General features: G+C 53.1%; 2 protein-coding genes across 22 annotated transcripts in view; both read right to left on the minus strand.

Annotated features, from left to right (window-relative positions):
• The window catches only part of EP400 (E1A binding protein p400), a 98,472-nt gene extending 96,415 nt beyond the window's left edge, over nucleotides 1-2,057 (minus strand). For 17 of the 19 annotated variants that reach the window (XM_074356408.1, XM_074356406.1, XM_074356405.1 and 14 more), the window contains exon 1: nucleotides 1,912-2,057. The gene's annotated coding sequence lies outside the window, so the exon portion shown is untranslated. Of the gene's footprint in view, nucleotides 1-1,653; nucleotides 1,782-1,911 lie in introns of those variants that run through there. The other 2 variants (XM_074356395.1, XM_074356394.1) reach the window with 2 other exon arrangements.
• Nucleotides 2,058-8,718: 6,661 nt separating this feature from the next.
• Nucleotides 8,719-20,044, minus strand: PUS1 (pseudouridine synthase 1). Of its 3 annotated transcripts, XM_074356421.1 has the most exons (7): nucleotides 19,412-19,766; nucleotides 19,212-19,284; nucleotides 18,890-19,121; nucleotides 16,806-16,943; nucleotides 13,595-13,697; nucleotides 10,330-11,021; nucleotides 8,719-9,049 (listed from the first exon to the last, which is right to left on the minus strand). In XM_074356421.1, exons 3-7 carry the CDS (start codon nucleotides 19,109-19,111, stop codon nucleotides 9,002-9,004), a joined length of 1,203 nt encoding a protein of 400 aa, XP_074212522.1. In that variant the 5' UTR covers nucleotides 19,112-19,121; nucleotides 19,212-19,284; nucleotides 19,412-19,766; the 3' UTR covers nucleotides 8,719-9,001. The 3 variants fall into 3 exon arrangements, with proteins under 3 accessions (XP_074212522.1, XP_074212521.1, XP_074212520.1); XM_074356420.1 differs by lacking the exons at nucleotides 19,212-19,284; nucleotides 19,412-19,766 and adding an exon at nucleotides 19,926-20,044; XM_074356419.1 differs by lacking the exon at nucleotides 19,212-19,284 and having other exon boundaries at nucleotides 19,412-19,767.
• Between the last annotated feature and the right edge of the window lie 2,400 nt (nucleotides 20,045-22,444).

Below are 22,444 nucleotides of genomic sequence, written 5' to 3' on the forward strand. Positions count from 1 at the left end.
GCAGTCAGCACTCAGATCGATTTTTAAAGTGCTGACCAATCTAATGCAGGATGTGGAAGAAACAGAGATCACACAAGGAGTTCTGACCTGAGCAACAGGAGTAATGGAGCTGCCTCCGACTGAGACGCCAACAGTGTAGAAGCAGGTATCAATCAAGTAAAAGTGACTGTTTGGAAAGGGAAGATCCAGCCAGGAAATACACATTCAAGACATTCCTCCAACAGTCATGACCCAGGATGAGATCGCCCAAGTGTGCAGACCAATGAGGAGGGGGATCACCCCAAGGCATTTTAGCATTTATACGTCAGGGAGATGAGAAGAAACCAGCAAGGACACGGGGGTAGAAGCCAGCAAAGCAACAGGAGAACCAACAGAGCTGTGTCTCACTGCCACGGAGAGACAGTGACTCAAGGAAGCCATGGGCAGCCCGGTCAAAGGCTGCTAACAGGGGGACGTGGCAATATGGCAGCACCTAACCCCAAGAGAAGCTGTTTCACAGTACAGGTGGGACCAAAAGCTCAGCTGAGGCTGATTCAAGAGCAACGAGGAGAGGAAATGGTGACAGGGAGCACGCCACTGTTCCTAATTCCTAACTCCAGTATAAAAGGAAGCTGAGACCTGGAAAAGGTAGAAGTAGCTGGAGGGGCTGGCTGTTGATGAGGAAGAATATTCTGGAGAGAAGATAAGCTGGAAGCCATGGCGTGGAAAAGGCAAGAAATAATGGTTCACACATACTACAGCACTAACAGCAATCACTGTGGAGGACGGAAAGGCACCTGATCACGCTACCTACGTGTTTTTAAAAGCATATAAAAGTTACATTATGCAATCCCAATTATCAAAAAAAAGAATTACATAGAAAGAAAAAAGGGCCACAAAGAAACTGCTAATTGTGCTTATCTTGGGGTGGAACAAGTTAAGACTTTTTAAATACATTTTTTACATTTTTCTCCCAACCATTCAGGAGCATATTTATATTTCATTGACTCCCCTAAAAAAAGTTACCAAAACCATTTTATTGTACCTGTCACGTAAAAAAATATTAACAGAACGGGGAGAGTATATAGCTCAGTGGTACAGAGCGTGTTTAGCATGCATGAGGTCCTGGGCTCAATCCCCAGTCCCTCCATTATGAACAAACAAGCAAACAACCCTAATTACCTCCCCCTCCAAAAAAAGAGTAAAATGACAATAATAATAATTTTTTTAGAAAACAAAAAAGTTTAAAAATATATCAACAGAAGATACAAAACAATGAAGAGAATAAAACTCGCAACCCCCAGGATAAGCACTACTAGCATCTCGCTGTTGTTTTTCTGACCGACGAGGTGGCGTCTCAGCAGGGACGAGGGCCGCAGCTCTACGGGAACGCGTCCCGGGCGGAGGGAAGGGCAGCGCCAAGGCCGGGCGGAGCGGGCTGAGCCGTCCGGGGCTGCAGGCGGGCTGCGAGGGAGCTGGAGACCGGAACCTCGCGACGGCCGGGCCGCGCCCCAGCGTGCCCCGCGGGCGAGTCGGGCGAGTCAGCTTCCCTCCGCACCCTCTCCCACAGCTGCGAGCGACCACCTCGCGCCGAGAAGCAACGCGGCGGGGCTCCCCGTCCGCGGAAGCCGGGAGGCCAATCACAAGGAAGCCCCGGGCCCACAGCCGACTCACCGCACGCAGGGGCGGCGACGCGAGGCGCCCGCGGCCCAGCGCCTGCTCACCGGGAGGAGCCGGCGCCCGCAGCGCCGCCCGCCGCCGGCCCCCGTCACGACGCGCCGGGCCCCGCGCCGGGCCAGTCTCGCCCACAGCCGGAGCCTCGCGGGGCCTCCCTCCGGCGCTCCGCGCCGCGCCCCGGTGCTCCAGGGAGGGCCCAGGCCGGGGCGCGGGCCCCGCGACCCCGCCCCGCGTCCCCGCCGCGCCCACACCTACCGGGGCCTGGGCCGCGCTCCTCCGCGTCGGGCTGGACTGCGTCCGGGTGCAGGCGGCGCCGTTCCGCTCGACACATCCGGGGCCCGGGCGGAGGAAGCGGCGGCGCGCCGCTACGGCGAGCCGGAAGGGACGCGCGCCCGGCGCCCGCAGACGTCGGCGGGGCGGGAGGCGTCGAGACGGCCCGGAGGGCTAGAGAGGCGGGGCGAGGGCGCGGGCCTACGGGCCGGCGGCGGACCCGCGCCAGGTTTGCGGAGAGCGGAGTATGCGCCGGACCGGGGCACCTGCTGAGATGCCTCCGCGGGAGCGCCTGTCGAGCGCCGGCTGTGAGCCCGGGGAGGGGGCCTCAGGACCCCGGCGCTGGGATGCCTGCGGACGCCCTGGCGGGGAGGCGGGCCGGCCGAGCAGGGGTCTGCGGGGGGGAAGGGACCCCGCCGGGGCGGGGGGGCGGGGGAGGCTCCCTGCTGGGGCCGAGAGGGGAGCAAGCGGCGCAGAAAGGGGGCGGAGGGCGGAGGACCGCATCCCTCAAATCAGCTGGGCTTTCCAGCAGATGGTGCTGGAAACCGGCCTCCACCTGTGAACACCGGGGTTGGACCCCAACCTCGCACTACATGCAAAGGTGAGCTCCAAATGGACCCAAGCCCTAAGTGTGAGCGCAGAAATGACCACTCTCTCAGAGGAAAACGCACATGACACCAAAAGCACAAGTAACAAAGGAAAAATCAGATACGTTGGATATCACCAAAATTAAAAACTTCTGTGCTTCAAATGACACCATTAAGAAAAGGCAACCCACAGAATGAGAGAAAATATTTATGAATCATATCATATAAAGAACTTACAATTCAAGAGTTAAAAGACAATTTGTATGTGTATGCACGACTGGGACATTGTGCTGTACAGCAGAAATTGACACATTGTAGCTGTAATTCAATTAAAAATAAAATATAATAAAAATTGTAAAAAGTGTTAAAAGACAACTAGTTTTTAAATGGGCAAAGGACTTGAATACATGCCTCAACAGAAGATGTACAAACACATGAAAAGATGTTCAACATCATTAGGGATCAGGGAAATAAAACCCAAAAACCACTAGGATGGCTTGAATCAAAAAGTCAGTAAGTGTTGACAAGAATGTGGCGAAATCTGAACCCTCAGACACTGCTGGTAGGAATTTTAAATGACGCAGCCACTTTGAAAAATGGTTTGGCAGTTCTCCAAAAAAAGCTAAGACTTAACATGACCCAGGAATTCCACTCCTAAGCAAATACCCAAGAGAATTTAAAACACATATCCACACAAAAATGCGTGTGAAAATATTCTTAGAAGCATTATTCATAATTCCCAAGAAATGGAAACAACCCAAATATCCATCAACTGATGGCTTACATCTAATGGAATATTACTCACCCAAAAAAGGAAGGATGAAATATTGACACAGGCTACAACATAGAAGAACTTCAAAAACATTACACTAAGTCGAGAGAAGCCAGATATCATATGGTCACATATCATATTCCATTTATATAAAATGTACAGAACATGCAAATCCACTGAGATGGGAAGTAGATGAGTGGTTTCCAGGGGTCAGGGGTCGGGTGACTGCAGCTGGATATGGGATTTCCCTTTGAGGTTTGTGAAACCGTGAAATTAGGTAGGGCTGATGGTTGCACAACTTTTTGAACTTACTGAACACCACTGAACTGTGCACTTTGAAAGGATAAGTTTTGTGGTGTGTGTGTCATATCTCAAAAATCCATTAAAAAAAAGAAATGAGGGGTGAGTCATAGCTCAGTGGTAGAGGGCACGCTTAGCATGTGTGAGGTCCCGGGTTGAATCCCCAGTACTACCATTAAAATTTTTTTTAAAAACTAACTTGCATAAAATTTTTTAAAAATTAAAAAAAAATACAGGATAAAGTGATCAATTCCTCAGCAAAATGCAGACGCAAATGATCTCTCTGATGTTAAACACACTGAACATTTTAAAAAGAAAAAAACATGGCTATAAAAGAGATGAGACAAGGGCAGCTGGAAGGGGATAAGATTAGGTGGATAAAAGAGGGGAGTGATTTCATGTTTCTAAGTGCTGAAAATGCGGCTCTTTTTAAAAAAAATTTTTATTAAAGTATAGTTGATTTAAAATGTTTCAAGTGTACAGCAAAGTGATTCAGGTATACGTATGTATGTGTATGTATTCCTTTTCAGATTCTTTTCCATTATAGGTTAGTATAAGATATTGAATATAGTTCCCTGTGCTGTACAGTTGGTTCTTGTTGCTTATCTGTTTTATATACAGTAGTTTGTATCTGCTCATCCCAAACTCCTAATTTATCCCTCCCCACCCCCTTTCCCCTTTGGTAACCATAGTTTGTTTTCTATGTCTGTGAGTCTGTTTCTGTTTTGTAAATAAGTTCATTTGTGTCATTTTTTTAGATTCCACATATACATGATATCATATGATATTGGTCTTTCTCTGTTTGACTTACTTCACTTAGTATGATAATCTCTAGGTCCATCCATGTTACTGCAAATGGCACTATTTCATTCTTTTTTATGGCTGAGTAGTATTCCATTGTGTATATACACCACATCTTCTTTATCCAGTCATCTACTGATGGACACGTAGGTAGCTTCCATGTCCTGGCTATTGTAAGCAGTGCTGCTATGAACACTGAGGTGCATGTATCTTTTCAAAGTAGAGTTTTCATCTTTTTCTGATATATACCTGGGAGTGGGATTGCTTGATCATATGATAACTCTATTTTTAGTTTTTTAAGGAACCTCCATACTGTTCTCCATAGTGGCAACACCAAACTACAGTCCCACCAGCAGTGTCGTAGGGGGGTGTCTATCAACCTTCATTCCATCCAAGTAGGCTTGATAAGTTGGAAAGTTAAAAACGATGTCTACCAGCCTCCTTGGAGGTCAGAGTCCCAGCTGAGACCTAGGCCCTCCCACTTGCTCATCTGCGCAAGGCTCGGGGTGCAAGGCAGGTGGCGTCCTCCCTCCTGCTGCTCCTGTCTGCACCTGCTGTCCGCAAGCAGGGTTGACAGATTTGAGTCTCTCCTGTCAGAGAGGTCCAGAGCTGGGTGGCTTCTTGACCTGAAGTCCTCACCCTGGGCCAGGGCTCCAGGCTGCGTGTCACACAGCTCCAGGTGTGGGGCCGTTAGAGGGGTCCTCCCATCCCTCTTGGCTCCAGAGGCAGCGTCAGAAACAGGAGGCGCCTTGATGGGTCAGTTCTGTATTGTTCTGGGAGTCATCCAGGAGACCCAGTCCGAACCAGGTCCTTCAGCGCCTCCAACAATTCGTAAGCCCCAAATTTCCCATAGAAAATGTCTGCCCAACTGAATATGCAGAGTGGTTTCTGTTTCCAGATTGTGACATCTTCCCTCTTGGATCCTCTCTAAGTTCAGTTTCAATACACACAGATCAGAACTGCTCACATGGAAAGGGTGGGGGTGGAGGGATAAATTAGGAGTTCCAGATTTGCAGATACACTCTACTATATACAAAATAGATAAACAGTAAGGCCCTGCTGTGGAGCACAGGGAACTATTCACTACCTTGTATTAGCCTATAATGAAAAATACAAAAAGGAATATATACAAATGTATGTATAACTAAATCACTATACTGTACACCAGAAATTAATACAAATTGTAAACCAACTATACTTTAATTAAAAACTAATAAATAAATAGAACAAAATACAATAATAAAAACAAAAGAAAACCAAAAACAACTGCTTAAATGTAACCTTTAAAAATTGTGAATCAGCTGTTACAGCATGCATGAGGTCCTGGATTCAATCCTCAGTACCTCCATTAAAAAAAAAAAAAAACCTGCTTAAATGATTTTCCCACCATTCTCCCAGACGGCTGATTCCTCGCACGTCTCACTTGGCCAGCAAGTGAGGGGATATGCCGGGCCACTGGGAAGGCGGGAACAGCTGAGCCCTTCGCTCGGCCAGGAGGACTGGGGTGGAGAAGGGAGGAGCAGCTCAGGCTCCGCCTGGGCTCCCGCATCTGGAGCTACAGTGCTTTTCTGCTTAAAGCAGAGTCAGTATCAGTTGCTGACAGCTGAGACCCAGACTCTAACTTTTTCCTGAGTGGGCTTCCATACTCAGGGAGGAGGAAAGGGGCCCAGTCAGAGTCCATCCCTGAGAAAAGGTTTGCTCCCCGGCGTTGTGGAGAGTCGGGGGACAGGCACTGTCATGTGATACTGTCAGGGATGCAGTCTTCAACCCCCTCTACAGAGGGCATTAGAAACCCATCTCACTGCCATGTCTGCATCCAGGAACACTCACACGTGTGGACAGGGATGTACCGGGATGCTCATCGCATGTAAAATCACAGACGACAAATGTTCACCAGCAAACTGAGTAGCACGGACCATGTACACGGTGGGCCACCAGCAAGAAGGACGCAGACTTCTGTGATTGCAAAGACATGCTAAATTGAGAAAAGTCATCATCTGTGTGAAGACAAGGGTCAAACATGCTCATATATGCACAGAGCTCCTTGGAAAAAGCCACAAGAAAAAAGTAAGAGTAGGGGCGTACGAAGTTTGTTGCAGCCATTATGGAAAACAGTATGGAGATTCCTCCAAAAGCTGAAAATAGACTTACCATATGATCCAGCAATCCCACTCCTGGGCATATATCTGGAGGGAATTCTAATTTGAAAAGATACATTCACCCCAATGTTCACAGCAGCACTATTTACAATAGCCAAGACATGGAAACAACCTAAATGTCCACTGACAGATGACTGGATAAAGAAGGTGTGGTATATTTATTATATATATATATATAAAAATAATACAATGGAATACTACTCAGCCATAAAAAAGAATAAAATAATGCCATTTGCAGCAACGTGGATGGACATGGAGATCGTCATTCTAAGTGAAGTAACCCAGAAAGAGAAAGAAAAATACCATATGATATCATTCATATGTGGAATCTAAAACAAAAAGTAAAAAAGAATACACTAATGAACAGAAACAGACTCTCAGACATAGTAAACAGTCGTATAGTAACCGGGGGAAAGGGGGTGGGAAGGGATAAATTTGAGAGTTTGAGATTTGCAAATGTTAGCCACTATATATAAAAATATATAAAAAAAAAATTCTTCTGTATAGCACAGCGAACTATATTCAATATCTTGTGAGAACCTTTAATGAAAAAGAGTATGAAAACAAATATATGTATGTGTATGCATGACTGGGACATTGTGCTGAACACCAGAAATTGACACATTGTAACTAACTGTGCTTCAATTAAAAAAAAAAAAAAAAAAAGAGTAGGGGCCTATGGAGAGATAACTGAGAATTAGGGATGGACAGCGACTTCTCTTTTTTTGTACTCTGGTTTTTCCACATACATGTATTATTTACAATATCTTATACCCATGGACCCTCCAAGGTGATTTAAATGAGTCACTCACTCATTACCTGGAGTCACAACTGGGAATTGTCTAGCACAGTGGCTTGATTTCACCCTCAACCTGAGACCATGTAGACTTCCATGGGGAGAACCCCACAGTCCCAGCAGTTTTTAGGTTACTTTATGCTCTGGAAAGGGACTTTAAAAGTCCTATCACAGGTAAAATTAACATGCCTGAAGCCAACTCCCAACACTTCAAGGTCATCCTGTTCCCAATCACCCCATCCTGTTCTCATCAGTTCATCCAACCCAAAGCCCAAGTGAGCCTTAAACCCTCCTGTCCCAGCTCCAGGCCACCCAGCAGCAACAAGCACTGCCGTCTCTCTGACCCAGAGGCACACCTGGCTCGGCCTCCTGCACATCACTGCCGGTCTCCTGAACGGTCTTCCTGATTCCAGTCACCACCACCCCCCATCTGCTCTCTGAAAGGGAACGGGCCCTGGAAGAGATCTGCCCAGGCCCCCTGTGCACACGTGTGCACAACACACACAGCATGCGCACATACATGACACAGGCACACATGCCCAGACACACATCACCTACAATCACACACGTCACACAAATGCACACGTACAAGCCACTCGCATACCACATGTGGATACACATGGCCACGCACACCACAGAGCATATGCATGTGCCCATCACATGTGCGCACGTGTCCACACATGCAGAACACACACACACCACTTCCCCACATGAAATCCTCCGTGCCTCCTGCAGCAGCCTTGCCAACTGCCAGCCCACTATGTGATCCCCTTTCACTTGCGGACAGAAAATCACCACTTAATGAAAAGCGTTTCCCAGCCTCCCTTACAGCTACGGGACACACTTCCGGCCAGTGAGGAAAAGAAGCTGCTGGCGGGTCTTCGGGAGAGCTCGCTAAGGGACGTGTTCAACGACGTGCCCCTTCCTTCCGCCCTCACTCCTCCCGCCTGGAACACGGACAGTGCCAGGGATGGACGGACCGGGATGAAAGCTGCCTGCTGAAGAGGGCCAGGTGGACACAGAAGGAGCCCGTGGCCTCCTGCGCTGGGGACTGCTGCACCTGTCCTGACTGCAGCGCTGTTGTGTGTGTGCCTGTGCCACCTGCCTGGCTCCTGCTGCTTGCAGCCAGCCCCATCCTGACAGCTTGACAGCGAGTCCTGAGCAGAGCCTCCCACTGGGCTTGAGCCTCCGCCCATCTGCCGGCCAGCAGGCGCCGTCCCACCTGCTTGGCCTCCCCGCGCCCGCACACGCCCTTGCCAGGTTCCCCGGTTCCCAGCCCAGGCGGGGCCAGGTCTGTTGCTAACACAGCACACAGTGCTCCTTTCATCCCTCTCGATCAGAGGCCCGTGGAAAAGACCGAGAAAAAGATAAAAGAAGTGACCAAGCAAAGTTTGCGCTCATTTAATAAGAAAATCGCTTCTTTAAAAAAATAGTGTTTTTACACGCCGAGGTGTATATAGATCCGCATGAGCTGAAAATAGATTCGCAGCAGGTTTTCCCCCTGATGAAAACAAAATGACGCAGGTCTCAAGATCCTGAGGTTGGGAGGCCACCAGCAGGCTCTCCTGTCTGGCCGAGGCAAACAGCCAACAGCAGGCTGGTGGGTCCTGGTGCAGGAGTCGTGGGCCAACTCCAAGACACTCCGGGGGGTGGCCGTGCCTCAGTCACTGTCTCCGTCCCCTTCACTGCCTTCCAGGGGGCTGGGGACCTGCAGAGCACGAACAGACAGGAATGTGACTGTTGGGGAGCACGCCGCCTGGGTCTGGGTACTTCTCCCTGGAAAGAAGGCTGCCCCTAGAGCTGCCCAAGGCGGGCTCAGCCTGATTCCTTGTCTTCCTCTTGACTGGTCTGAGAACCTGTCTTCAACCGGGAAAGCCAGGAGCTGGGGGCGAGAGGAGGGTCTTCAATGGGCTCCTTCAAATCCCCAGAGGCTGCACTGACCTTAGGAACATAAACTTGGGCTACTGCAAAGCTGGACAATGACAGGCCCCCCAGCATTGTGTACAGATGGCAAACAGTCAGAAGCCTCTCTTGGTGGGATTGAGCAGGAGGCAGAGTCTGGCCCCAGGTCAGATCTGTACACATGCTCGATTTGACCTCACGGCGCTTAAGAAAATTAGTAACTGTCAACACTTAGAGTGGACTATTTTGCATAAACTCTGGAATGCCAGATTCTCTTGGAAAAACAGCCACTCTGACAACACTTGGGCCCGCCTCCTGCTGGCTGGGGCCAAGCCGCCGCAGCCCCCTTCAGGTGGAACAAAGGCTCCCCTATTTGTCGTAGTCTCCACTGATCCCTACCGCCTCCGGGACGCGGGCCGCCAACCGTCATCCGACCTGCGCTCCTGCTGCTCTTACATCGGGTCCCCCGGCCTGCTTGCCTCACCTGTGTGCCCCCGAGCTGACAAGTGCAGGCGCAGAGGGAGGACACTGGCTTCCTGGACACCTAGACAGTGGGAAGGGCTCTCCCAGAAACGCAGGTGGGACTCTCACCCTTTCACAGCCTGCTGGGCCACCGTGAGAGGACGTGGGCTTTGGGGCCACCTCTCACCCCAGGGTAAAGAATGGAGAACTAAAGTGAAATATTAACTCCCCCTGCTCTGAGCTCCAGTGCCCTGAATCCTGGATGTCCCCTTTCTAGAGTAAGGCTGGCAGTTAGCTAACAGGTGAGCCACCCTTCCAGCCGGCCCCTAGCAGGTTTCGGACAACAGGCCCGGCCCCTGCGCTCGCGGGGCAGAGCCCCGATCAGTGGGACTCTGGGAGAGCTTACTCATCTGCACAATGGGCACAGTGACATGGGGGCAGAGTCAGTCAGAAGCTTAGCCATGGACAATGACAAATGTGGACAAGCGCCTGGCTGAGCTCCTGGGGAGCCAGACCCCACCACCTCCACCCCTAGCCGCATGGCTGTCCCCCTGGCCTCCCCGACCCCAGCCCCCAGTCTCCCACAGCCCCCAGCTTCCCCACAGCGCCAGCCCCCAGCCCCACCTTGGTGTCTGGGCCAGCCGCCGCGAGGGCGGTGGCGCTGAAGTTGTGCACGGGCAGGGTGCTCAGCCATTGGGCCATGGACCTCTCGTGGCGCTCGGTGCTGATGATGGTGGGGTAGATGTGCTGCTCCTTGAAGGCCGCGGCCTCCGCCTCCTCCCGCGCCCAGTCCAGCGGCTCGTGCAGCCCGTCGCGGCCGAAGCGCTGGTTGTACTTCTCAAAGTGCACACGCTCCAGCACCAGGCCGAGCCCGGGCGCCTTGGGCACGTCCACCTTGGCCTCCCCCCAGCTGCGCTCCAGCTCGCTCTCGGGCGCGTAGCCCTTGACAATGGCCACCACCAGGCCCACCATCTTCCGGATCTGGTGCGTCATGAAGCTCTGGCCCTTGACCTTGATCACCGCGAACTCCATGCCCTCCCGCACGAAGGGCTCCTCACAGAACATGTCCAGGATGTAGCGCCGGGCGCTGGGCTCCCGGGGCCCCTTCTGCGAGGTGAAGTTGTGGAAGTTGTGGGTGCCCTTGTAGCAGGCGAGGAGCCGGTTCACGTGCCGCAAGGTGTCCGCACTCAGCCGGTAGGTCTCGTCCTGCACATCGTGGTCCTTGTGCGCGAAGGCGAACGTGGGCAGCATGTAGAAGTAGGTCCTGGCGTCGCACTTGTTCTTGGAGTTGAAGCCGCCCGTGACCCTCTTCAGCCCTGCGGGGAGAGGAGGCCATGAGAAACACCACCCTGACCGGGGCGGGGCACCGGCTGCTCACCTCCCGAGCCCGGGGGGGCCCAGGAGAGACCTGGCTTTCATGCACTCAGCTCTTCGCCTGCAGGATGCTCAGTCTCAGAGCTGAACAGAGCAGCACAAGGAAAACGTAAGTGTTTGTTAAAACCCAGGGTCAGCAAAGGGCGGTGCGACCTGGCGCCGCCGGCCCACAGACAGAAGCACCAGCCGCGGGCCTCTGACCCGGAGCCGCCCTGCAGAGGAGGCCACAGCACATTCAACAGCAAAAGACAATCAGAAAAGTCCAGCGACGGGAAGATAATGTGCTCTGGACACGCGCAGTCCCGATGTCCAGGCAGCGAGCCCCCGGAGCCGAGGCCCCCGCTTCTGGGCGCCACTGACCCGGCAGGTGCCACACAAAGATCTGTGACCAGTAACTGAAACAAGAAAGGCCAAATGAAGGCCTATATGCAGGGGGAATCCAGCTGTGAGAAGAATGCAAACATATGGATGCTGTCTGTCTCTGTACAGAAAACTTCTGGAAGAATAGCAGGTCAGCAGGGATGGTGTCCAGGAGCCGGGGACCAAGAAGCGCCCTCCTTGTCCTGGGCACACTGCATTGCCTGGCTGGCCTCACACTGAGGTCATGACCCGAGACTGCAGGGCCACCAGGTTACGAGGATTCAACCTCACAAGGCGTTCGACTTCAAGGCCAACTCCAGCTCCATTTACAAGGGTTGATGTGGACCCACTCCCTTCTCCGGGCAGGATGGCCCAGCCCTGGGGCTGCTGGTTCACAGCTGCATCTGCACTGCACCCCATCTTCTGTCTCTGCTGTCATGTTTGATCTGGGGTGGTCTTATTTTTGTTTTTTGTCCAGCATTAAGAACGCAATTTTGGCTAAATGTCCATTGACAGATGACTGGATAAAGAAATTGCGGTATATCTATACAATGGAATACTACTCAGCCATAAAAAAGAATGAAATAATGTCATTTGCAGCAACATGGATGGACCTAGAGATCATCATTCTAAGTGAAGTAACACCCCCACACTGGAACCACCGCTAATGCTCCCTAGAAGGTAAGCGGATAAACGACATAAACCCAGCCTCGCAGCAGTAAAATGGAGCAAATGGGAGACACGTGCAACGTGTGGCTCTATGAAAGAGGCCAGACAAAAAGGAATACGTTCTCTGTGATCCTATTTCTATTAACGTCAAGAAACACAGAGTAACGTCAGTGACAGAAAGCAGAGGAGTGGCTGCCTGGTGAGGAACGGGGCGGTGGGGGGAGGGCTACCGTCTTCAGGGGCTGGGGGACAGGCTCACTGTCTCAGTTGGGATAATTTTACAAGTATACACATTTATTAAAGCTTTGTAGTTGTACAGTTAAATATGTGGCTATACTCCCATTTTAAAATCAGTGAAATGTTTTTTCACTTGGCTGCTTAAAGGAAAAACAACAACCATGTAGTGTGGGGGCTGTCCTATTCGTAGACCTGACAGACAGATCCGCAGAGCCCCCAGGCCAAGAGGGCAGAGATGCAGGCCTGGGTCGCAGGTTTTGGACTACTCACGAGGTGGCATGACTGCACCTGGCAGAGGCTGTGTGAGCGACTGATGCTTTAACCCGGGAACTGGCAAGCGGGGACCAAAACCAGGGCCATTTTTGTACAGCCTCTGAGCTAAGCCTGAAAGAGTGGTTAAAAAAAAGGAAGAAGATGCAACACAGAAAGTAATCTGTGGGCCACAAAGCCTAAAACATCTTACCACCTGGCCCTCTACAGAAAAAAGTAGCCAACCCTCGCTTTAAACCCCAAAACAGTCACTAAAAAACCCAGAGCCAGTCATAGCTAATAAGCTAGCCCAGGTGATAATTAAATGGAACTATGGAAAACATTGCTTAATCCAAAAGGAGGGGGGAAAGGAAAGGGGAACAAGTAACAGACGGGACACAGAGAAACGGGAGGAAGCTCTGCACCCGGACCCCACCGCTGCACCAACCATGAACGGCACAGACACGCCACTTAGACGGCAGAGGGAGTCAGGCTGGATTTTTTTAAACGAACAAGACCTAAATACCTCGTATCAGGCCTTGCTACGAAAGCGAATGACTGCCCCCATTTCAACTTTATCAAACTGGACTTTCACGAGGCAGGAGGGGATAGCTCAGAGGTAGAGCGCATACTTAGCGTGCAAGAGGTCCTGAGTTCAATTCCCAGCACTTCCATTAAACAAACAAACCAAATTACCTCCCCCTCCAAAACAAAACCCCCCCCCAAAAAAATCCAGACTTTCACATGCAAGCATCCAGTTACTACAGGCGTGTGTAGCACGGAGAAGGAGCAGGGGTGGACCTTCCATGTCTGTCTATCCCACGTGTCCCTTCCTGGAGGAGGCGGGGACACTGGACTCTTTTTCCAAGGTGACTTACAACCACTCTTATCTACAGACACCAGGGGCATTAAGGGAAAGAAGAAGTTGTGTGTCTCTGCCAGACCGGACACCACCAGACTGGCCACCACCTGCGGCGCAGCCCTGGGTGGCGGGGCTTACCCAGTATCCGGATCTGAGATGGGAGGTGGCTGTTGATCTTGTCTAAAATGTCGTCGACCAGCCACACCTTGAGGGACACGACCTGGCCGGCCGCAGACACCCCCTGCAAAGGAAGCAGAAGGCAGGGTCAGTGGGGCCCGCTCTTCTAGCATGACCCTCGGCAGGTCGGCCTCTTTGGCAGAAGGACCGTGCAAACATGACATCCTTCACGGGACTTCTGGTTTCAGAAACACACCTGAAGGGACTGATCAGATATGAGAAGGGTGCTCTGCACGCCAAGGGTGGGCAGCAGAGCTCACAAGATATCGTAAGTGACCCTCAAACCCAACAAGACAGGAACTAGGGGACGTACAACACCATGCAGATAGGAAATAAAGTCCCACCTTGGGTGTGACTCTCAAGGACTCAGGGGAAAAGAAAATGCAACGGAATCGAACGAACTCTGGGGCAAAGCGAGGAAGAGATGGCCACCTACATCACAATAGCAGTCATTCTGTGGGGACGGGTGCTGGTTACGCAGGCAAACCGATCAGTCTCTGCGCTGGGGACGAGTGCACGTTAACATCTGTGTATTGAGCCTTTTTTCTAAAGGAAGTTTCCATCAAATCAGAGTAGGGGTGAGGCCTAGCGGGAGGGGAGGGGCTATTCGCAAGGTGGCCGAGGAGGGCTCCCGGGATGTGGACAGAGTCCCGCGTGCTGACCTAGGAGGAGACAGCCCAGGTGTCCCCGGAGAGTCAACTGTTTTACTTTGCACTCACACTGGATGCACCTTTCTGCTTACTGCAATCCCATTTTCTAAGAAAGGTTTTAAGATGTATGCAAAGAAAATAGAATATCGTGGAACCCGTGTACTGCCCCTGCCCCCAAAAACGTTTTGAGTCTGGACCTAGTCATGAGAACAGTCAGACAAATGCAGCCGGAGGACCTGCTTCAAAATAACCAGCCCGAACTCGCCGAAGACACCACGTCAGGAAGGGCAGAACGGAGACAAGGAGACCGTTTTCAGTTAAAGGAAACTCAAAAGAGAGGATGGCTGAACGCAGCCCTGGACCCTGGGTTAGAGGCTGGATCACGCCCAAACCCAAAGCACGTTAGAAGCGGTAACATGTCGAGGTTAAATTTCCCATGGGTGACAGTTACATTCAGGTGTTGCCCGGGGACACCACTGCTCATAGGCGACTCAGGTGACATATTTCGGGGTGAAGGGGGAGGACGGTGCAACTTACTCTCAAATGGTTCCAATCAGAGGCAAAAAAGGAGTCAGATAGAAATCAAATTTGGCCAAAAAAATTTCACACTGCTGAATCCAAGGAGAGATTATTGGGTATTCACACATGGCTCCTGAGACTTCTAAAGGTCTGAAGGTTTTCCAAATAAAAAGTTGCAGAGATAAAAAAAAAAGAAGAGGCAGGCGTGCAAAAAATAAACTGGTGAGATGCCACGCGGCCAAGTGCACCGTTTCCCAGAACCACACCCTCCAACACCAAGGCACCCGGCCGCGTGTGCGGCCTGAGGGCAGGGAACGGCTGTCCTGAAGTGAGGCGCTGTGGACGGGAAGCACAGGGCAGGTCTCAAACACTTGGTAGGAAAAACAAAACGGAACGGAAATACTTCTCACCCCTCTCACTCCTAACCTTCTTATGTTGGTTACGTGTTGAAATGAGAATATTCCGGAGATTTCAGTGGGGTGGGGAGGATAGTTTCAGGGGCCTTTTAGGGACAATGAAAACGTTCTAAGGTTGACCGCGGTGATGGCTACGCAACTCTGAGAAAAGACGAGATCCGCTGAATTGTACTCTAAACGAGCGGACTGTATGGGAGGGAGTTATAGCTCAATAAAGCTTTTTTAAAAAAATCTGAAACAAAAACTAACCCAAGATGATCATTTGTTCTCGCAGCGGGCTGGATGCATGGGATGTCAGGATTGGAGGTTTTCTGATTCTTTTGGTTTCTCCATTTGTAAGAAGGAAAACATTAGAATGAAAGTCTCTCTAATAACAGTGGAAATTAAAACAAATGCTAGCACTATATTTTGAGATGCTCCCTTCCTTAGCGCAGGTAGACCTTTTTTTTCCTTCTGCCTTGAAAATAACCAGAGAGCTGTAAGTGGAAGAATTAAAAACAAGGAGAGCAGCTCCAGCTCTGGGGTTCTGGCCTGGGTCTGCGGATCCCAGGGAATGTGTGTACCTTTGAAACTAGACATCATTCAGATTCCCGGGACCCTGGCCCACAAAGAGCTACGTGCACATCGGCTCCCACTGACCTTAGGTGGCAGGAGAGGTGCTTTGAGGGCCAGGGTCTCAGAGAGCAGGGTGAGAGGCACAGAGAGCGTGTCAATTTTTTTTATCTACTAGAGAAGAACTTCCTGTTGTCCTACCCGCCTGGCACTGGGCCCCATCTCAGCGTCACCCCTCCATTCTCCTTTGGGGGCCCCTGCCCACGCCAGACCCATGGCTGGGAACACGACAGGGCAGGATCAGCCAGTGGCTGAGCCCAGGACGGATGCGAGAGCCAATCAGACAGCAGGACTTGACCTTGTGACTCTGCATGGGCAGCGCTGGGCCACAGCCACCCGTGACTCCTGAACCCAGGAGAGGGCGGCCTGTGTGGTGGGGATGCTGTGAGCGTACCACACGCGCTGGGTTTCACAGACTTGGAACTCACACTCCCAGAATGGAAAATATTTCCCATTCGTCATTTTTTATGTGGATTGCGCACTGACAGGAGACTACCTTGGATATACTCAGTTAAATGAAATTGATTATGGAAACCAATTTCATCTGTTTCCTTTTCCCTCTGGACTGTGGCTACTGGAAAATTTAACATTACAAACAGGCTGTGCTTCTGCGGCCACACGGCCCTCCTTGTGTCGCGAGCCTGAGAAAGTGGATCTAAGGCAGGTGTTGTGGCCACCGTGCCACCTGCAGGAGCGACAGAGAAGGCACAGGCTGACAGGACGCAGGCTCTGGGGGCAGCGAGCACCTAGATCCAGCCACACCTGAACCGGAAATGCCCGAGGAGCTTAGTTACATGAGGCAACAACTTTCTTTCCACTCAGACTAGTTAGATTTGTACGTCTCATTCGTAACCAAAAGAATCTTGATGGAGAAAGATGCCAAGATAGAAGTGGGGTAAAGACAAACCCCAAGACAGACCGGCGGGTTTCGGTGCTGTTGCCACCTGCGGGGGTGGGGCGGGGACGGCCACCTACCTTGTCTGTCCGAGCACAGCGCTGGAAGGACATCTTCCTCATGTCTTCCCCATGATTCTCAGGAATACAGCCTGACCGGACCAGGGCGGACACCAGGTCATCTTCAATGGTCTTGAATTGCGAGGACCCAGCATTCCTCTGAGGAGAAGACAGTGTTTTTCACTCAGTCGCTACCCACAAGGGGCCCTGGGTGGAGCTGGTCCAGGTAGGGGCATGTGTGGTGTGCTGGCACCCAGCAGCCTGGGGGCCACACCTGTGGCCACAGAGAGACCCTGTAGCATGTTCCCTCCCACGGGAGCAGGAAAGCCACCTGAGGGCGCCCAGTCCTAGAAACTCCCAACCTGGACAGCCAACAGTGGGCATCACCTGAGACATCATTTCCCCAACATGTTCCGATGTGAAACCAGCATCCCTCCTGCCGGAGACCCATTTGTCTGCAAGGACCCCCGCCCGCATCACCCCAGGGACCCCCTCCCTCATCACCCCAGGGAACCCCTACCCTCATCACCCCAGGGACCCCCTACCCTCATCACCCCAGGGACCCCCTCCCTCATCACCCCAGGGACCCCCTCCCTCATCACCCCAGGGAACCCCTACCCTCATCACCCCAGGGACCCCCTCCCTCATCACCCCAGGGAACCCCTACCCTCATCACTCCAGGAGAGCACCCCCTTCCACCACAGGGCACAAGCCCCTCTGCTAAAGCAGGACCTCACCCCAGGACGCTGCCAGCACCCAGGTGGTGGGGATGGCTGAGTGCGAGCTGCAGCACAGTCATAGTCCAGGGCGCACAGGACCCGATGACATGGGCAGGATCACCACCCTGACCTTCTCAAAGAAAACCTCTGCAGCACAAGGGACACAGGCCAACAAGCACTTTGCCAAGACTCACCAGGGTGGGGAGGTTCTTCCCAAAGTCTACCTCGCGGTTCCCACTGCAACTTAGGTCCAATCCCTTCACTCAAATGTTACAAATGCGTCTCAAAGGCTTGGAATGGACGTTAAGAAACAGGGATGACAACCCCTCCACGTATTTGTCCTTCCGTCCGCCCTGGGAACTATGGCCACGCTCTACCCCCATTTTCCTCACGGAGAAACTGAGGCAAACAGAAGTTGATGAGACACTGGCAACATTCTCCAGACGGCGCATAAGGCAAAAACACAGGAACCAAAATCACGCTCAGAAACACATGTAAACATCCACAAAGAGGAGCAGAGGTGGGTTGTCTGTTCCGCTAAGTTAGACTGAAGCAGCGTTTCTGCCCTCCACCACAATCCACCAGTGGTCATCAAATTAGTTTCATGGGTGCAACCGAAACGTTAAAAAAAAAACCAAACAGGATACCAAGTATCTTACTACTATCGTTATTCATAGTAAAGGTTATCGTAGCACCTGGTGAGACTGGGCACTGTTTTCGAAAACTTGGGTATCAGATACTCTGCGCAGCAGTGAATTCCTTCCTGTGAGTCAAGCTTAGAGAAATTTAAAGAACAAGGAACCCAAGTTTAAGAGCCACAGAGTCGACCACAAGGAGCAAGAAGCAAGTCGGTCCATCTGTCAGGGCACCTGGACCCTCTGCCTTTCAGGAAAGGGTCACGTCGCCGGGCTAGGGAGGGATTCTCAAGTGCTGCAAACCCACAGACAGACAGTAACAGGGTCTCACTCCTGAGCTTCTCTGGCACTGTCCTGGGTCCTGGGGCGCAGCAGCACAGCGTGGCTCAGCCTCGTGAACCGTCATGCCTCATAAAATCAGCGCTTAAAAATGAGGCACCGAGAGCTCCAGTCACGTACCCAAGGCCACGTCGCTGGTCAACAGCGGGGCGGGGCCCTTAACCACCCTGGGAGACTCGGGAACACCAGGGCACACATCTCACAGGGACGAAGCAGGGCTCAAAGCTGCTTGGATTCGAATGTAGATCTGGCTTGACGGGAGCCACAGGAACAGGTGAACAGGTGAAGACCCCGCTTTCTGCCGTTTCCTGACTTGGCCTCCCTGGAAGCCTGACTGTCCCTCTGAGGTCCCTACGCAAAGCAGGCAGCGGCCAGGAGAGAAGCCGGTCTGCCCGGCTACGGGCGCCCTCACCTGCATGCCGTGGTAGCCCTTCCCGGAATAGGCCATGAGCAGCACAATCTTCCTCTTGGGCAGCTTGCGGGGCTGCTCCCCGTCCTCGCTGCTCTTGAGCTTCTTGGCCTGCTGCGCTGTTTCCTCCCAGGTCCTGGCCGCGCCCTGCCAGCCGCTGCGGGCCTTTGTGCCCTGCTCCTGCCTGGCCCCCACCGGTGCCAGCGCCTCCCCGTTCCCTGCCATGGGGGGCAAACTGGAGAGACACGGCAGGCGTGAGCAACACAGCAGAGTTCAGGGAAGGAGCCATGGTGGCAGCGTGATCCGGGAGACACCCCGGACTGACCACGAGGTGTTCAAACGGCGGTTGGGCGCTAATCGGAGACCTCGCACAACCACCAACGTGGGCCTCGGTTTCACTGTCCGAGAAAGGGGGCAATGACAGCACTTCACGCGATCAGGGCTTGGCGCTGCGCCGGCATGCAGTCAGGCTCAGGGCGGGCCAGCGTGCTACCCCCCGGTCACGGACAAGTGCGCTGTCATTACCAGAGGAGGCGCGGTCCCAGGCGCGGGGTCCACGGTCCGCTGGCTCTCCTCAGGGCCCAGGCCGCCGCCCGCAGGCTGGAGAGCCCCATGCAGGGCCGGGGGGGGCGGGGGGGGCACGCGCCCGACCCCTGACCTCACCCGGGACGCACTTGCCCGGGCCCTCTTGACCCCTGACCTCCCCGGCACTCCCTACACAGCAGCCCGCCCCTCCTGAACTCAGACAACCCCCACGCTCCAGCCCCGCCCCTTCTGAACTCTGACGCCCCCGGGACCCCTTACGCTCCAGCTCCGTCCCTCCTGAACTCTAACCTCCTTTCGAGCCCCCTCGCGCTCCAGCCCCGCCCGATGATAACCTCCGACGCCCCCTGACCCCCAGGCTGACCTCTGACCTCCCCAGTTCTTCCTTCCCCACCGTACTCTCTCCTCGCCCCGCAAGCTTTCCCTTGGGAGTCGGAGAGACCCCGGCCACCCCCGCCGGGACCAGAGGGGCGCGCCTCGACCCGGCCCCACTCACGCCGCCGCGGACTGAGCCCGAGCCGAACCACGTGGGCGAAGGCGGAAGTGGAGAGCGGTGGCTGACGGCGGCCGGCTGCGGACAAAAACTCCTTCTGGGCGAGGCGGGGGCGCGGGGCGGGGCGGGGCTTGGGCGGGGCTTGGGGCGGGGACGGGGCTTCCCCGCCGCGTCCGCCAGGCCGCTGTCAACTCGCCTCCTCGCAGCGAAAAGAATCATCCTGACAGCTGACACTTCCAGGCGCTGCTCCGTGTCACACGTGTTAACTCATTTAGTCTTTTCTCCCGCCCTAAGGAGCAGGCACCGTATGACCCCTATGTGCCTACCTGAAGAGGAACCCGAGGCACGGAGAGGCTGAGCCTTTTGCCTGAAGTCACACAGCACCAGCCTGGTATTTGGAATGACAGCCTGTCTTTTAACTTAAAACATCTGCTGACTTGACTGCGTGCAGACTGGCGCCCCCCCAGACCTCCTTAATCTCACAGACCAGTAATAATACAGCATGTGCCGAGCCACGTGTTATTCTAGTCACTTGATGCCTTTCAGCTTATTCAGTCCTCCTGGAACCTTGAGTAGGGTTCTCTTGCCCCGTTTGACAGATGAGGAAGCTGAGGCACAGAGAGGCGCCGAAATGCCAGGGAGAGAGTGCATCGTGCTGGGCGCGGCTTGTGTGCGAGCTCCCAGGAGTGAAGCCCTCCCGGAGACTGCTGGGAGACAGATGGGAAACTCGTCCCACGTGGGACTTGGGAGGCGTCGCAGATGCCAGCCCAGCTGGGGAGGAGTGGGTGACAGCACACACAGAAGGTGAAAGGGGGTGCCACCGGAGGCTAGGGACTCACACCTCCCTGGAGACGGGCCAGTCAGTCAGGAGCCATTTGCTGAGCACCTGCTGGTTTCCCAGCACCTGGGAGGCTGGGAATACACTGGTGAGCAACATCCTTGCCCTTGGGAAGCTTCCGTTCCAGTGGGGGACAGACACCGACAAACTAGTCGGCGAAAAGGGCCTCAGAAAGACTGACTCAGGCTACAGCTGTGGGTGAACCTCTAAAACATGTTCAGGGAAAGAAGCCAAGTGCAAAACACCACGTAGCGGATGACTCCGTTTACAGCTGACCCTCAAACAACATGAGCTTGAATGTGCGGGGCCACTTACACAGAATTTTTTTCACTAAATATGAACGGCAGCCCTACTGGATCTGCCAGTGGTGAGTCCAGCGCTGCGTAACTGCGGATACGGAGAGCCAACCGTAAGTTACGTCCAGATTTTCAACTGTGTTGCAGGGTCTGTGCCCCTAACTGCATGTTTATGAGTTGATCATATGTGCAATGTCCAGAACAAGCAGAGCCATGAGACAGGAAGTGGGCCAGTGCTTGTGACAAGGACTCTCTCCTGGACCAAACTCTGCTCAGCCTCTCTGAGCTCAGAAGTCAGGCCTAGATGGGAAAGCACTCAGGCAGGTAGGAGGGGACAGCTCACCTGTGCTGAACACCCCCCAGGACAGGCCGCCCTCTGCAGAAGGGAAGGAGGAGCCACCCCAGGGTTCCAGGTGTGAGGAAGGTCAAGGTCACGTGTGATGTGGGGAACTCAGGAGGCCGAGTGGCCTGAGGAAGCACTGGGGCACCTTCACACAGCACCCTACCTCCACACAGAGCCCACCACCCCTTACCACAGAGACTCTTATGCCAGGGGACACTTCTTCCCTGCCACTGGCCTCGGAGGGGGATCTTGCATCTCTGATTTATAGAGAGTAAACTGAGGCCTGTGGGATTAGGACTGGTGCCCAGAGGGGCACAGTTTGAGGCGGTGCAGACACCCAAGCTGAGCCTCCTGGCTGGGGGGTCCTTCTGGAGCATGCAGGGGAATACCAAGTCCTCAGAAAGAAAGGTGGGAGCCAGTGGTTGCTGTACCCCCAGGCCCTGCCAGCCCTCCTGGGCCTGCCTTACTGTCATGCTTCTGCACAGGGATGTTTACAGCAGCTTTATCCATAAATACCCAAACTTGGAAGCAAGACAACATCCTTCAGTAGGTGAACGGAGAATAAATTATGGTCCATCCAGACAGAGGAGTGTCGTTTTTTTCTTGGCGTAAAGATAGATTTATTTAGAGAGATACATACTCCATAGACGGGGTGCAGGCTGTTTCAGAAGGCAAAAGAAAGGCCACAAGGTATGGAGGTTGGGTGCTCAGCAGATGCACACTCGAGAGTGCGGTCCGTCTCACTCAGAAGGGAGAGAGGCTGGGAGTGTCATTTAGTGCTGCAAAGACATGAACCACCAAGCCGTGAAGACATGGAAAAAGGCAATCTGATAAGGCGACCCTCTGTAGGATTCCAACTCTGCGACACTCTGGAAGAGGTAAAATTGTGGGGACAGCACAGGGCTCAGGGGTTGAAGTCGGAATGAACACAGGGCACCGAGGGTTGCCAGGACATGGCACATGGCATTACACACGTGTCCAAACCCATCGCAGGTACAGCTCAGGGGGGTTGGTGCATCCCTGTTCGTGTAGGTCCCTCAGTTGT

Source organism: Camelus bactrianus, chromosome 32 (assembly GCF_048773025.1).
Source record: "Camelus bactrianus isolate YW-2024 breed Bactrian camel chromosome 32, ASM4877302v1, whole genome shotgun sequence".
NCBI lineage: Eukaryota > Metazoa > Chordata > Mammalia > Artiodactyla > Camelidae > Camelus > Camelus bactrianus.